The sequence below is a fragment of the Notolabrus celidotus genome, chromosome 14 (assembly GCF_009762535.1).
Source record: "Notolabrus celidotus isolate fNotCel1 chromosome 14, fNotCel1.pri, whole genome shotgun sequence".
In the NCBI taxonomy this organism is placed as follows: domain Eukaryota; kingdom Metazoa; phylum Chordata; class Actinopteri; order Labriformes; family Labridae; genus Notolabrus; species Notolabrus celidotus.
Genome location: NC_048285.1, coordinates 20,652,454 through 20,669,397, shown reverse-complemented (window position 1 = coordinate 20,669,397; position 16,944 = coordinate 20,652,454). Strand labels below are relative to the sequence as shown.

General features: G+C 40.5%; 1 protein-coding gene across 1 annotated transcript in view; it reads left to right on the top strand.

The window, feature by feature from the left end:
- Positions 1 to 16,944, top strand: part of LOC117824973 (rho guanine nucleotide exchange factor 26-like) — a 37,500-nt gene that overhangs the window by 10,821 nt on the left and 9,735 nt on the right. Inside the window, exons 9-12 of the mRNA XM_034700502.1 lie at positions 75 to 149; positions 364 to 453; positions 1,903 to 2,057; positions 14,823 to 15,032. Of these exons, the coding sequence (XP_034556393.1) occupies positions 75 to 149; positions 364 to 453; positions 1,903 to 2,057; positions 14,823 to 15,032 (530 nt within the window). The remainder of the gene's footprint in view (positions 1 to 74; positions 150 to 363; positions 454 to 1,902; positions 2,058 to 14,822; positions 15,033 to 16,944) is intronic.

Genomic DNA, 16,944 nt, shown 5'->3' with positions numbered 1-16,944 from the left:
TTTGTGTTGTATCTGAGGTTTTCTACATTGAAGATTTGTGAAACTGATCTGTATCTTGGTTATTTGTGTTGCAGACCATCTGTCAAAAGACACCAAAAGACTCAGCACAATATGAAGAGTGCAAGAAGGCTTTACAAGCAGTCAGCAAGGTGTGTGGAAATCACATGTTATACACCTATTCTGAACTCTTTGTGTTTCATAAATGTGCACCTTCAGACTTCAATGTTTTAACATAGGAGACTATGATCAAGCCATAATGTGGTAGCCATCACTATTTACACGGACCCAAGGTTTACAGCAGAAAGAATCTGTACATTGTGCTTCACAGGCTGTGTTTCTGTTTATGTGTGTGCGTGGGAGCAGGTGGTGAGAAAGTGCAATGAAGGAGCTCGCACCATGGAGAGAATAGAGATGATGTATACCATCAACTCTCAGCTGGAGTTCAAGATCAAGGTTTGTATTCAGCCTCAAATATGTCGACTTGTTTCACATCCTGAATAGCGTTTGTTTCGACCACACGTAAATGAAGAAGTCATAAAACAATAGTTAAGTACTCCTGTGACTTAGCTGAGGAGCTCAATAGCACAAATATATGCTACTTTACATATGAAGCTGCAGCCACCACACTAGCTAGTTTGCTTAGCTTAGAGTACTAACTTAAAGCAGGTGAGGGAGTCATTGACTGTAAGAAATGGGCTTGGTCCCAGTGATGTCACCAGTTGGTTTAGACCAGTGGAAGCATTTTGAAGCTCAACAATAGTGGTCACCCTAATGGAAATGCTGACACCAACTTACCTTTGGTCAACCAGGCATTGAGGTGGAGCTTAGACCAGTCATCGGCTTCCCCCACCCATCTGTCAATCAAATAAACCACACCCAAAATTAAGCAGATGTAGCTAACTCATAGTCTGCATGTAATCAAAATGGAGAGTTATAAAACAAAGATTGATAGAGAGAGACAGGAAATGAGGGGAAAGAATGGAGAATCACATGCACCAGATGATCTGCTACTTGATCCTACAGTGTGTCCTAGTTGCTGCTATCATGCAGAAACCTTGTATCTCCATATTCCTTTAATTCCATTGTGACTGAATCCTGTAAGTGAACACTGTTTTTAATTTTCTGAAAAGTTATAGTTTTGGAGATAAGAGGTTTCACCCCGACAGCAGCAAAGTGCTACAAGGGCCATAGCTTCCTCTACAAAAAGGAGCTTTTTAACATGGGTGTTAATGGGACTTCCTTTGCTTTTGGAGGCAGCCTCAAGTGGACACTTCAGGAACTGCAGTTATTTGCACCTCCACTCTTGCTTCATTTTTCAACACCAGAGGCTGCAGCTTGGGGAAGAAACCTGTTTGTTAGCTAGCTAGAATTGAAACACAACTTTTGTTTGATTGACAGCAAAAAAAAAAAAGGAGAACCTTCTAGAGCTGTTTGACTTCTGTTACTGTAGACTTTGTTCCTTTGTTTCCAGTCTGCATGCTAAACTAAACTAAGCTAAGCTAAGCTAAGCTAGCCAGCCACTGGCAGTTTCCAATCCTCTTATCAAGCATTCTGCAAAGAAGAAAAAAACCTGTCATCAGTTATTAGTTTTGTTTGCATCTAAAGCACTGGCTTTTTCTAGTCATGCACTAACATGTGCACACATGTAGACACCACAATACAAAGAGGACACAACGTCTCTCATTGGGTGATTTTCTATAGACATAATGAACACAAGGCTTGGCAGGATGAAGTGTGTCTAAGTAGTGTGGGAAATAGCTGTTGGCACATTTAGGATTCACAGATGTCTAGGGAACATATTTTCAGTCTGCATAGCCAGCTGTTCTCACATGCATTCAAATGTTGTTAAAGCATTACTTCACACTGCATACATTCTAAAATACAATCCTTCTCTTCCTCCAGCCTTTCCCGCTGGTCTCGTCTTCCAGGTGGATGGTGAAAAGAGGAGAGTTGACAGCTTTTGTAGAAGACAACGGCATCTTCATGAAGCGCACGTCGCGGCAGCAGGTGTACTTCTTCCTCTTCAATGACGTCCTCATCGTCACCAGGAAGAAGAGGTGAGTTTGCAGAGCACTCTCTGGAAGGTGCAGGCGGGGTTCTGTGTTTGATTTAGCGGATGAAAGAGTGGCCTTGGCGTGCAGGCTTGCAGGCTTTGCTCATAACTCACCTGTTCTGACATGTCGAGGGTGAGAGTGTAACCAAAAGCCCTTGGTTTGCACGGTGTGAGTGTATTACCAGTTATGGCTGGGCGCAGGTTATGTTATAGTGTTCCCTCAATATTCTTGTTTTGATTCTTCTTGGAAAACTAGCCTGTTACTGTATGTTGAAATGAAAGTGAAACAACTTTGGAAAGATGATGAAGATTAGTAAGAAATTGAGGTGGAGTTGAGGATGATTTTTAGAAAGCTATTAAATCCCAGGGACCTTCCACGATGCCCCCTGCCTTACCTGCTGTGTACTCAGCCAGACAGGTGCAGTTACCTGAACCTGCTCCGACTTGGCACCATGAACCCAAGCTTGTTTTTCTGAATGCTGCTGAGGTTTCAACATGTCCCGATGTCATGAATCATCTGGAGCAAGCAGACCTGCTCATTGTCAGCCTTGGCTGTGTCTCTGCTTTCCCTTCGCCTGTTTCCTCTAGTTTCAGGCAACGGCATGAAGTAAGCCATAAAGAGGACTTCCTCGAAATGATGTGGTTTTCATTTGCGTGTGTAGTTTGGGTGTGCACTTACAATAGTGTTTATTTTCGCCAAAAAACGAAAAAATCCCTTCCCATTTCTTCCCTCTGAGCCTGGAATTGATTTTACCGCCACTCGCAGACTTAAGAATTCCTGAGAACCATCCCAAAAAAAAGTAAAGACACATTCCTTGTGATATTTTTCTGGGAATCTGATCCAGGGCAGCAGACTCCAGCAGTGTGTGGTGTCAGGCTTGTATTTGGAAGAAGGATTTGGGAAAAGGGAGTGCTCCGGAATCAGAGTGTGTATTTGTGCGTGTGTACGAGTTTGAATGGGAGAAGCTGTTATAATATTGGTCTGTTCTGCGGGGAGTGCTGGAGCCCTGCTGTGGCACGCTACTCTACTGCACTCCATCTGCAGTAATCAAAACAAAAACAGACCAGGACTGCACGGGGGCTGGCCAGGCACAGTCGGGTCACAAACTCCACTAGACACAATGCTTTAATAGCTCTTAGGCTTGACATGATGAGTGTGTGCATTAAGAGTGTGCGTCTGTGTGTGCACACTTTCTTGCACAATGCAGTGATGTGCTTCCTTTCAGCTTTTGACTCACTTATCATTAGCTTACATTTCTAGGAATACGATATACACCAGAAGGAAGGGGTGAAATGGTCAAAGGTGTCATCCATAGATCTTACACAGCTGAGTGAAAACATACATGTGACCTTAGCATACTTAAGTTTTCTAGGACTATATTTCTAAACATGTGGGAGTAAACAAGGACATATGTGTAGAAGCCTGATAACATTTTGGTCTTTCTCAAGTCTTTATTCTGAGAGATAGGACTGTGAATAGAGCAGGATACAGGGGAAAGAGAGTGGGAAAAGACATGTAGAAAAGTGCAGCAGCTGGATTTGAACACGGGTCGTTGCTTAACGGACTATAGCCTCTGTTCATGGGGTGCGCAGTTGCACCGCTGAGCTAAACCCAGCAACTCTGCAGTCTATTATTTCTAGATCATCGTCAGGGAAACAGCCAAACTGTTTTACTTTGAATTTAAGTGAATTCTCTATTTTTGTTGATGATCAATAGAGTCTGTAGGCAAGAAAAAACCCCCAACAATTTTAGGTGAATTAGCAATGAAAATAATTGTCAGTTTATCCTAATAAAAAAGGGTGGTTATACACATCACATAGGTGCATGGGCAACTAAATACAGCAGTGAGAAAGAGAAGATAAGACAACTACCTTACTAAATACCAGGGATATGCAGGTTAGGTCGACTAAACAATTGCATGTCAGCACCGGAATTACTGGTGGGTTTAAGACATTTTAAATACCCGCCCCTAGCTGGGGTTCTAGCTCTCATGAGTAGCTACTGCTCTATTACCCAAATGTAAACAAGCACAGATGGCATCTCGTAGTGTGGCACAGTTTGGGAGTATTTAGTTGTATGAAGATCAAGTTGTATGTTGTGTCTCGTAAAACTGGCATATAACCACTCAACCAGGGCAATGCATTACCAGCACAGGCATGTGGACGTTAACCTGCAAGCAGGACCAGAGGCAGGTGGTGCTAGCTCTGCTAGAGGTAGCCATATTTGGTGAAATCAATGGGACATTGTCTGCCTGCAGACATTGTGAACCCATGATTAGCTGTGGTAGATAAATTGTGCTCAATTTTGACTTTCTAACTGAGTGATTTCTTTCCTTTCCACTAGTGGTGCAACGGATCATCGTTGATCCGTGATCCGTACGGATGCCTCTCCCCGGATTGGCACGGACGTGATCCACGGATCGGTTGATGAAAAAAGTTGCGCGTGTTCACGTGATGACCGCATGTAGAATCCACACTCACTCATCAAGCACAGTGGTAGTCATGGCAAGTGAAGGAGCAGAGGAACTTGAAAACCCTCCTGTATCTGTTCCTTCACATGTATGGGAGCATTTTGGTTTCCCTGTGAAATACAGTGAATGCTGAATGTGCTTGAGCCACGTTATGAAATTCTGTCGCGCACCCACTAGACCAGAGGCCGCCAATACGTGGCCCGCGGGCCACATCCGGCCGCCTATTTGTGGCCCCCGAACTATTATTCCTTCACTCTGTGTTTTGGTCGTGTCACCGTGTGTTTACCGGGCCTTGTCTCCATGTCAACGATACGCAGACAGGCTGTTACTGGGTCATTAATCCAATACTGCGAGTGCAATTTTTAACTTTCACTTTCTTTTATGGAAGTTCGCATATTGGCACTCTGCCAGCTGTAGGACCCTAGAATGCATGAAAACGGTGTGTTCACAGTTTGCATCTCAAAGAAAAGTGGACGGTGAAAATCGGCAAATGAAAGAAGAATGGAGTGAAACTTTTGAAGTTCCTCTGCCCCTTCACTTGCCATGCCATGAAATGCAGTGAATGAGGCAGGACTGGGCCCACAGTAAATTTTGAGTTGATGGTTGTTTTTATTTAATGGGCAAAAGTTTACAAGTGTTTTACAAAATAAATGGAGGACAAAGTTATATTTGTCTTTTTTTTTTTTTTTTTTGCTGCTCCGAAAAATGATCCGATCCGTGACTCAAAACCGTGATCCGATCCGAAGAGTTTTTTGATCCGTTGCACCCCTACTTTCCACTGATCATTTTGTTGGAATTTAAATGTATGTTTGACCAACAGGAATATTAGTTGCTTTGAAACGGTGTGCTTTTGAAACTTTTTATGTCATTTATTGAGCGTCCAGCCTTGTTTTCTTGTTCTCAATTTATGGGGGCTTTCATGTCTTTATTGAGAGGACAGGACAGTGGATAGACTTAGAAGCAGAGATGAGAGAGTGGGGATTGGCATGCGTTAAATGGCCAATGGTGGGAGTTGAACCCGGGGCTGCTGCTTTGATGACTGTAGTCTCTGTTCATGGGGTGCAGGCTTTAACCTCTGAGCCTCAACCAGCTTCCCTCTTATCTTCTTTTTATCGGCCCAAGTTGAACCTGATAATGATCATGTACAAACACAACAAACTAAGTAGGATATATCAGGCTTTTTTAAACTTTTGGTCAGTATCATCTTGTGAGTTCTTTTTTTTTGAACGTTTTTATTAGACTCAGCCAACATCACAAAGCAACAATGCAGCGATCAGACTCAGAGACAAAACAGATATAAACAAGATTTTTGAAAACACCTAGTCCATAGTCAGGAAGTAAAGACATGAATAAATAGATAGTACACAATTAAAAAATAAGTGAATACAAACATACAAAATAATAATAATATTAAGATTGTAATAATTAACACAAAATTAAAAAATATTGATAATAGTAATAATAACAACAATATAAATAATTGTATAAATAGTAATTAGGACAATAATAATAATAATAATAACAACAACAACAATAACAACAATAATAACAAAAAGAAATCTTCACAGTAAACTTCAAAGAAAATAATAATAATTCTGTATACCCCAAATCAGCCCATCAGAGAATTAGCCAAAAAGAAATGAAGCAACAGGCGCCCACCTTATCTGGAAAAGATCAGTTTTTAACTGTAATCTTGCAGTTATACTCTCCATATAAAAAATGTCCTTCAACTTGTTCTTCCAATGTGTGACTGTGGGGGGCTGCGGCCTTAACCAGGAAATTGTGATAATTTTCTTTGCAACTAAAAGCAGGACCCTCAGTAAAGCTGCATGGCCACTGTACTCCTCATCCTCTGGTAATATTCCCAGTAGGAAGCAGGAGGGTTCAAATGGCAGTTCTAAACCCAGACAGTTCTTAATTTCAAGTTGAATACCTTTCCAATATGTTTTTAGTTTTGGACAGTCCCAGAATATATGTGTATGGTCTCCGACCAGGCCACAGCCCCTCCAGCACCCATCCGAGGATCCACAAAATTTGGAGGTCACCAGAGGGGTATCAAAAAACCTCATCCTAATTTTCCAGTCAAATTCCCTCCAGATGGGGCTACCTGTTGCTCCATGTCCCACTCTGCAGGATGTTTCCCAATCTTCATCTGAAATTATTGTATTCATCTCCAATTCCCATTTTCTTTTTGTATCCAAACTACTATCTTCTGATTCTTCTTGTAATATTTTGTATAGATGTGAAATAACCTTCTTTTTAACAGTTCCTTTAATTGTTAACATAAAAAAATGTTCTAATGTAGAAGGTAAAGCACATAATTTTTCCCATTCATCATGTTTCTGTAAATAATGCCTTATTTGGAGATATCGAAAGAAGTCATGGGTTGAAAGGTTGTATTTATGTTGGAGTTGTTCAAAGGACATCAGATCTCCTCCTTCAAATAACTGACCTACAATAATTAGACCCTTCCCCTCCCAGCTTTGGAACCCTGTGTCTGTTGTGCATGGTAGGAAGTCTGTATTGTGTGCAATCTTGATTGCTCTAGATATGGACATTGGAAGGCGTAACTTTTTTCTTACCTTTGACCATATGTTTAAGGTGGTTTTAGCCCATTGGTTATCTAATTTATTCTTTTTCCATACATTTCTTCTCATGAATGGGACTGTGTCTAAGTGAATTTTCGGGCAATCACTCTGTTCCATATCCACCCATAAAGTATCCCTATCTTGAGCCAACCATGCAGTCATAGATTTAAGTTGGGCAGCCCAATAATATTTTTCTAAGTTAGGCAAGTTCAGGCCTCCATTTTCTTTTGAACATTTAATTATTTTTAATCTAATTCTGGGTCTTTTATTTTGCCAAATAAATCTAGATAGCCATTTATTCATTATTTTAAATGTAGAAGTGGGTATTTCTATGGGCAATGATTGGAAAAGAAAGAGTAGCCTTGGCAATATATTCATTCGTATCGTTTCTACTCGTCCTATTAAGGATAGAGGGAGGACTCCCCATCTATCTAGATCATTCTTTATTTCACTCAGCAATTTTCCATAATTAGTCTTGAATAGTTGTGATTTCTCAGGAGTAATAATTATTCCTAGGTACCTGAACCCATTGTTTGACCATCGAAATTTAAATTTCCCTGTCAGCTCTGCAGGCCATTGCCCCACTAGCATCATCGCCTCTGACTTTGATTGGTTTATTTGATATCCTGAAAAGTTTCCATATTCTTTTAGACTTCCTATCAATGCAGGAACTGAATTAAGTGGGTCACTAATATATGTAAGTACGTCGTCTGCGTAAAGTGAAATTTTGTGTTCTGTTTGATTTGCATCATTTATACCCTTAATGTTCTTGTTTTGTCTAATTAAACTTGCAAGAGGTTCAATATTTATTGCAAAAAGTAATGGACTAAGGCAGTCCCCTTGTCGGACCCCTCTTTCAAGGTGGAAGAAATCTGAACAGCATCCGTTTACTCTAACACGTGATTTGGGGTCTTTGTATATGATCTTGATCCAATCTACAAATTTTTGGTGGAATCCCATAGAAGATAAGGTTCTGTACAAAAATTGCCAATTCACTGTATCAAATGCTTTCTGTGCGTCAAAACTGATTAACATAGAATTCTGTAATTTTTTTTTTGCACATGTTATAATGTTAAGGGTCCTTCTTATATTATTAGTTCCTTGTCTGCCAGGGATAAAACCGGACTGGTCAGGGTTAATTAATTTTGTTATAATTTTCTGTATTCTTTTTGCCAGTATACCAGTCAGCAGCTTTTGATCATTACACAGCAGGCTAATAGGTCTGTACCCTTCACAGCATTTTGGATCTTTGCCGTCCTTGTGAATAACGGATATGATGGCCTCTGACCAGGAATCAGGGGGGTCATTTTTAGAGAGGGTATAATTAAAAACTCTGGTTAGTATTGGAGCTAGGTCGTCAATGAAGCACTTATAAAACTCTCCGGGAAGTCCATCTGCCCCTGGGGATTTGTTATTTTTCAATTTTTTTATGGCTTCTCTGATTTCTGTTTCTGTTATCTCAGAAACCATATGTACTGCTTCATCTTCTGACAGTGAGGGCATATTTAAGCTAGCAAGAAAGGCTGCAGAATCTTTAGCTATTCCTTCAGGCCCAGGTTCCTCATATAGGTTTTTGTAAAATGACGCAAAGGCTTCTGCTATTTCTTTTGGTCGAGATACTGTCTTATTTATCACCGGATGTATAATTTTCTGGACAACACGACTGGCCTGAGCTTTGCGGAGCTGGAATGCTAATAGGCGACTAGCCCTGTTACCCATTTCATAATATCTCTGATTAGAAAATCTCAACGCTCCTTCTGCTTTATATGTAAGATGCCTATCCAACGCTTTTCTAGTTTCTTTCAATTCAAGCAAGGTATTATTAGATCTTGTGCTTTTATGCTCCATTTCCAATCGTTTTATTTTATTCTCTAACTTTGTTTGTTCAGCCAGTCTTATTTTCTTTTGTGTGGAAGAGATCTGTATTATTTTCCCCCTAATAACTGTTTTGGCTCCACCCCAGAGGATTGACGGAGTCACTTCCTCATTGTCATTTGTCTCAAAATATTCTTTTAATGATTGTCTTATCTCTTCTACTACTGTTGCCTTAGTAAGCAAGGACACATTTAATCTCCAGTATCTAAAAAAGTTCTCTTTACCTAGGTCTATACTCAGTATGACAGGGGCATGATCACTCAGTGTTATTGGTTCAATGTGGCAATCTACTACTTTATGTAAGTGTTGCTGTGAGAGACAGAAGAAGTCAATCCTGGAATAACTTTGATGGACATTAGAGAAAAAGCTAAAATCCTTCCCTGAAGGATTTTTAACCCTCCATGGATCAATCAAGCCCAATTCTGAAATCATATTCAAAAGTGCTTTGGTTTTATTTGACCGGGGTCCTCCCTCTACCGGACTCCTATCTATGCTTCCATCTTGCACGGTGTTAAAATCTCCCCCAATCAATATCATGCCCTTAGCATTATTGGCAATAATGTTTGCAATTTCCTTAAAGAAAAAGTAATCATATTCATTTGGAGCATATACATTTAGAATAGAGATCTCCACCTCCCCCAGTGTGCCCACCACTAAGACATACCTCCCCAGCTTATCTTGAATATTTTTTTCTAAAGAAAAGGACAATGTTTTACTGATTAGGGTTGCTACTCCTCGTTTTTTTCCGTAGGAAGCACTATACACCTGACCGACCCATTCTCTTTGTAATTTTTTGTGTTCTCCTTCCGACAGATGGGTTTCCTGCAGCAGGGCTAATGAACATTTCAATTTCCTTAGTTGACTATATATCTTTTTCCTTTTAATAGGATGATTCAGTCCATGGACATTATAGGTGGTTATAATCAGATTATTCATGCACGCATAACTGAGACACACTGATCTTTAACTTTGTGTACAGACCAGGCCTCCATATCTGAGCAGTAGATACATACAATGTCTGAGAGAAACACGGCTGCATATCGGTTAAAACAGGAACAAGCTTTAAACATAGCTGAACGAACATACTTCCATATATGAAAAAAAAAAAACAACAACAAAAAAAACAGCTGACTTCCAAATACCCAGCTGACTATACAAACAGTATTAATCAGCCTCTACAAAGACGGAGAGTTGTGACTAATCTCTCCGGGGAATGCACTAAGTGCTACTGCAACTACCTATCAGCCAAGTTGCTGTAAATGCGGTTGCCTGCTAGCTAAAATAAAGTAACCTAAAACTAAATCACCCCTAACCATCTGGGGTTAAGCCCCTGTATTGATTATTCATTCTATTACTAATTTTATGAACCAGCCCTATTTTCTTTTTTTTTTCTTTTCTTCCTCCTCCTTCAACTTCTGATGCAATATGGATTTATAACGTGCATATTGACAGACTTAAATCTCCAAACTGTTCGATACACATCATCATTCACCTTGAATAAGAGTCCTTATATCCGCGTTGGTCAGTGTTGAAGAACCTGCTCTGTCCGCGTTCGGTGCCGTGACCCATTTGTCGCGCAGCAGCTCCCTCTGGAGAGTCTCCCTGTCGTCTGGCTTAACGTGAATCCCCATCTCTTCAAGAGCGGAGGCTGCGTCCGCGAGAGTGTGGAAAATTTGCACTCCAGAATCCAGATGGATTTTTAGCTGGGCGGGGAACGGCGATTGGGCTTTCACTCCTTTTTCTTTAAGTTGCTTTATTACCTCCCGCACCTGCTTGCGTTTCTTCTGTACGTCCGCCGTATAATCCTGGTCAAAAAACACCTTCTGTCCTTGGTATGTTATCCCTCGGTTTTTCCAGGCCTGTTGAAGTACTGTTTCTCTGATCCTGTAGTCTGAAAACCTGACAATAATGGATCTTGGAGGGGCAGAATCTTTCGGTTTCATAGTCAATGAGCGATGTGCTCTTTCCACACTCAGATCTAGGTCCTCCGGCAGCTTGAGTGAAGTGCGGATCAGGTTGGTTATGAAGTCAACCATATTATTGCCCTCCTCTCCTTCTTTAACTCCATAAATCCGTAGATTGTTTCGCCGAGCTCTCGACTCCAGATCCTCGCACTTGGCCGCCAGTTTCGCTTCTCTATGGAGCAGATAACGGATAGCTCTGTCGCTTCTGAATCCCTTATCCTCTGCATCACTCACTCTCTGCTCGACCTCCGACATCTGCTGTTCCAATTTTGATGTGCGTTCCAAAACATCAGTAAGAGAGGACTCAACTCTAGAGAGGGTAGCTTTCGCATCTTGAGAGGCTTCTGTGTGTTCTTTACGTAGGTTTCGTAACTCTGTTAGCACGGCCGCCATGTTGTCGTCCGTGCACATGTCACCTGGTAGCGGCGAGTCTCGTTTTTCGTCTTTTCTGTTCGGTCTGGATTTCTTCTCAGTATCTTTCTTCGGCGCAGACATAACGTGTTCTTAATTTAAGCTCTTCGCAAAAATTCTTTTAATTTATGTAAGTTTTTGGCTGTTTTTTTAAAGGGGCTATCCCGCAGCAGGAGAGTTAAGGTGCTGCTTCACCCATGACGTCACCGGAAGTCCCTCATCTTGTGAGTTCTATTAGAGAAGATGTAGTTTTTAGTAATAGTCTTGTTAGTGAAACAGGTCTGCTTTTTTAATCAACTTTGAGCTGGAAGCACATTAGAAGTATTAGAATCCATCCCTGTGTCAGACTGGGCTATTATCACGCAGCGGGGAAATGCTGATCTATTGCACTCTGGCTCGCAGGAACACTTACATAACACTGAGTCCAAACCATCTGGCTCCTCTCTCAAATTCACTTCCCGCCTTTTTCTTTTGTGATGCCGGGCATCACTAAACATTAGGTATTATGGAAGTTTCCATTACTCATTGTTCTCGTGGTTTTCTCCTTCTGTCCTTTCTTTTCTTTTGTCATAACCTTTCTTTATTTTTTGTGTGCATGAGTGCAAGTCTATAATCCCACACTTTCTATTTGAGTGTTTTCCTTTCTCTGTTTGTTTAACTATGCCATAGTCTCAACACTCCTACTTTCATCAGAACACTTGGCTCTGTATGTGTTTGTGTATGTGTCTGTGTGCGTGTACATCTCCATGCTCTCACTTGGAGTCTTATCTCAACATCTCTCAGGGGATTTGTGTTATTCTGCGTGTGTGTTAAAGAACTGGTTGTTCACTGGAAGACGGCAGCTGGCACAGTAGTGATGACGTGCGTGTGGAAGATACTTGTGCTAGCTCTAACTAACGGAGTGATTTTCATTCCAGCAGGCCTGTGTTTTCATATCTGTAGATCTAAATCTCTAGATTGGATTTATTTCTCATTCATCATTTCAGTATTTTACATCTTACCACATTTTGACATAGGATATGACAACAATTTCACACCTTCATTTTTCTGTTTAGTAATATCCCACTCAATCCCACACATGAGAAAACTCAGCCCACAAACATGCCATGACACACCCATACCACCATACCATTCCCCAGTGTCATGGACATGGAATTACAAGCATTTCACCTGAAGGGCTGCCAGGAGGCAAAACGCTGACGACCCTAGAATCACATCAAGAGATTCTTATCTTACAAAAGAAAACAAAAGAAAAAGATTATTGATAGATTTTCTTCAATGATTATCATTAGGATTTTGTTTTTTTTATGAAGATCTGACATGTTTGTAGGTGAAACTTGGTGATATTTTAAGGTGTTTACAAATCAAATTAAGGCTAACTCATTAGTAAATAAATGTATAATTCATTATTATTGATTTTTAAAGAGCTGAAGCTATTGCTTCAGCAGTTTTAAACCTCTGAGAGTTTGCTCAAAAATGATTATACCGCACTATTCTTTTATTTCATCCATAACTGTGTATTAGGTCATTTTTCAATAGAAGTTCTGGTGATTTCATCGTGCATTTAAGGATTTATGTAGGAGTCCCTCAGGACCTATTTAAACTGCTTATTCCATGTATTATTTGCTACAGCCTATTTGAAAAAATACATATTTTTTACATTTTGCATAGTAAATAGAATGATTGTTTAATAATTTAGTATGGTCAATTTGAAAAGACAGATGGATTTATATTTCTCCAGATTCTTTTGACAGAAATACACTCTGGTAAATCTAAAGATTTTTTTTTAGTTTTTGAAAACAGAGGCATAAACTAGAAGAGTTTGTGAAAAGTAGTTTGACAGTTTGGTAAATAGTTGCTTTTTTGTTGAAAGATAAGAGAGAAGATACTCTCATGGCTGTGTGTCCAATTTTAGATGTGTTCACTAAGCTAGGGCTAGCAAACAGTTAGGAAACTTAGCAAATGCATTATATTAGACAACTTGGTTGAAATTGGCTCACCCAAACTTTCAGTTTATTTATTTTTTTGCATTATTTTTAGTGATTTCAGGAGAGTTAATTTGGTTGAGTATGAAGCTAGGGCGAGCAAACAGTTAGCAAGCTTAGCAGGAGACGTGATAAAGCTACACAGCTAGCTTGGCGCAAATTTCACCGGCTCAAGCTTCTAAAGCAGTAATTAATATCTTCTTTCTTTTCTCATTTGTTTAATTTAAATGTCAACTTTTGGTTTAACATTGATACACTTTGCTACACTAGCAGACCCTCTGTTCTCAGTCTTCTTGGGCACCAAATCTCATCTCCTGGCCTCTAAGCTTCATCAGTTTCATAATAGACAAAAATATGGTATGACTTTTCATGAAGTCTTTAATAATATTAGTATGTTGGTGTTATTGTCCTCGTCTGTTAAGCTTCTGGTCAGTCTGGTTAACATGGCACGGAGAGTAGCTTGTGGTTACCGTTGGCTGTAGCAGCTGTGGTCGGATCTAGTCTTTACTTCATTTCCTACCCACACCCCTATCGGATCTCTCCCTTTATTTTCTTTCTCCCTTTCCCAGAGGTCTAAGTGGTTGTTGTAACCGCCTTTAACCTAAATGATTGGTTGACAATGAGGGCCAATGGGTAACAGTTGAACCTTGTTGGGAGCCTCCCAACCGTGACTGTGGATTCTCCAACAAGTCACGACCTCTGAGTTCAGAGCTTGTGTGTGGAAATGAAAGACTGAGACAGATACACTGACTGCTGTGTGTTTAACAGTTACCTTGGTCCCCATCTGTGTGTGTGTGTGTTTCTGTGTAGAAATCGCATACTCATGGACACGCTGGCTTGCAAGATGCTAGCTCCTGTCCAGTAGCTTCTCAGCTTGGCTGCTGTTTCAGTCTTAGGTTGATAAAACACATGTGGTCTGGACTAAAGCTCATGTTTTTCAGAGCGCTGTGAAAACACACATACACACAAATCTTTTTTTTTTCTGCAGGTTCAACACTGCATTAGGGGTACCGTGTTACATAATCAACTCCAGATGTTTTTAACTTACTCTGTGCTAGACACGGAGTCGTGCTCAGGTAAAAGTACACATGGGAAATGTGGGCATGCATGGACTATAGAAAACAGGGGTCAGCTGATTTAGTGTAAGCATATGTAGACAGCTGAATGTGTGGACCTTTGACTGGCACATAATCTGAGACTTAATGTGACATCTGATTTATTAATCCAGGTGAGTTTTATTAAGTACGCTTCTATGGCCTCTCAGGGGTGGAAAAACTGAAGTAACATGAAACAAGCCCCAGTGTTGACTGGATTTTTTAGCTTTAATGCTTATGAGGCTCGAAAACCAGCTGAATACACATCTGTTTTTTACTTACAACCTGCCTAAAGTGTGCCTGTACATCAGGAGTCGAACTTCATGATGATCATACATGTCATCAAAATCTTATTTAAGCTTCTGTTTCCCTTTCTTTCAGTGACGAGAGCTACAATGTGATCGACTACGCTCTGAGGGACCAGATTTGGGTGGGCTCCTGCCAGCCGGAGGATCTCAACCTGTCACCGGTCAGAAGCACCGCCAGCATGCTGAGCTCGCGCCAACCTGGTGCCAACCATCACTTCCGTCTGTGTTTCCGTAGCAACCACTCCGGTGAAAAAGTGCCCATGATCCTCGGGACAGAGTCGCTGTGAGTGCAATTTTTTGTAACCTTTGTCCCTCTTCACTGTGCTGTTTTTGTAACACTAGTGTTTCAGTTACAGTTTTACTGCCGTCAAGTGACAGGTGAATCATTTTTTACTGACATGACATCACCTCAGCATAAGTAGGTCAGAGTACACATAAGGTTTAAATTAGGGTCTTCAGCTGAGAGAGGGTTCTATTCTGCAGTTTGAATGCTTGTCTGTAGAATAATTGAATACCTCAAGTCCTCCTCTTCTCCTAAAAAACAATCCCTACTCTTTTATCTTTCCTTTTTGTGCTTTTACCTTGAAGTCTCAGACAGCTCTCTTCTCAGCTCTTATTTCTTTTTCTCTTTAAGGACCGTTATAGCTCACAGGGATATTTAGTTACATATACACTGGCTGAGCCTTTCTGCTTTTTGTTTATTTGACTGAGAAGATTGAGTTTATTAGTCTGTTTTGGAGCTATAATCTCTGCTGCAGTCGCACTGTAACACAGACCGGCTGCACCAGATGATAGTTTTGTTGACTGAGCATCTTCCGAGCCAGTCATCTATTGTGGGGAGAGCACTGTCTTTGTTTAGAGTCTACTGGTTGTAGCTGAAATGTATTGCATATGCAGCTTGAATGATTACTCACACATCTGACCTAGAAATAAAGTCAGCTGGCATGAGGTTTCCTGAAACTCATGACTGGTGGTAAAATTCAAACCAACCCCTCCTTTTCGTCCCCCATTCCATCACCCTTTGTACAGCAAACGGAAAAGCGAGGTTGTTTAGATTGATTATATAACTCGTACAAACAAAGGGGATCTGTCATATACTGGGCTTCACACGGGGTATATTTCTTCAAGTTAACTTTGGGAGATGTGGACCATGTGAGCACACGTACACAAATGCACAGGCGTGCGTGCACACACGGTCAGATTTCACTGTAATTATTTGCTGTGGTTCAAGGCTTTGTTAAGGAGTGTTTTCATATGAGCTTGTTCCTCTTCATTCCTGTGCACTCGGAGAGCCTCCCTCTATATTCTCATTATACAAGGTGTGGTTTTTAACTCACTGAACACTGCCTTAAAAAATGTCTCTCAGAGCTTTTTAAAGCCTTTTTTTTTCATATCAGCAATATTTTTCACAGGTACTTCATTTACAGGTGTTAAAGCTGCTGGTAATTTAAATCCTACCACAGCTTTAAATTGTAAACTGTTAAAGGTAATATGTATGGTGTATGGTAAAGAAGTGGTTATGCAAATTAGAGTCCCAACAAGGTGAGAAGAACCCTGACATTTTTGCCACAGTGTCAACAGGCAGTGGTGGAATGTGCGTGATCAGGTTGTCCGTTTTACTGTTGAGAATCAATAATTGTTTTTACGGTGTTTTGACAAACCCGAGTCAAGCCTTTTAGCTAGGTTATTAAAGAAATACAAATAAGTACAAGTAAGCATGTTAGCCTTAGGCTAAAATTGGAGTTGTAGTATTGTAGTTGTTTTGGTGCTGGCCTTTGGTGCTACCTAAAATGTGGTACCACATTTCAGTGAGAATGCCTGTCAATGAACTGTTAACAGTACTTATGAACCCCATCAAAACTGACCTTTTTCAGAAAAACGATAACAAGTAACTCCTCTCATGTGATGGTAGGGAGTGTGATGTCAATCAGAGCTAGCAAAATGTCAGTAATTAGCACATTTCCTCCATCAGTACGTTAAAGATTTTTCAAGGTGAGATTAACTTACTGCAAGCCCCTCCTTAACCTACTGCAAGCACCTGCAACATAGATGTTGCAGGAAAATTAGCATACCAAAGTCAGACGCCTCTTTACTTCATCCTCTAATCCTTGTATGTGGTCTCCTAGCACTGTACACTTAATACTGCACTGTGTGGAGTTTGTTCCCCATTGCAATTAAAGCATGTTTTCTGGTTG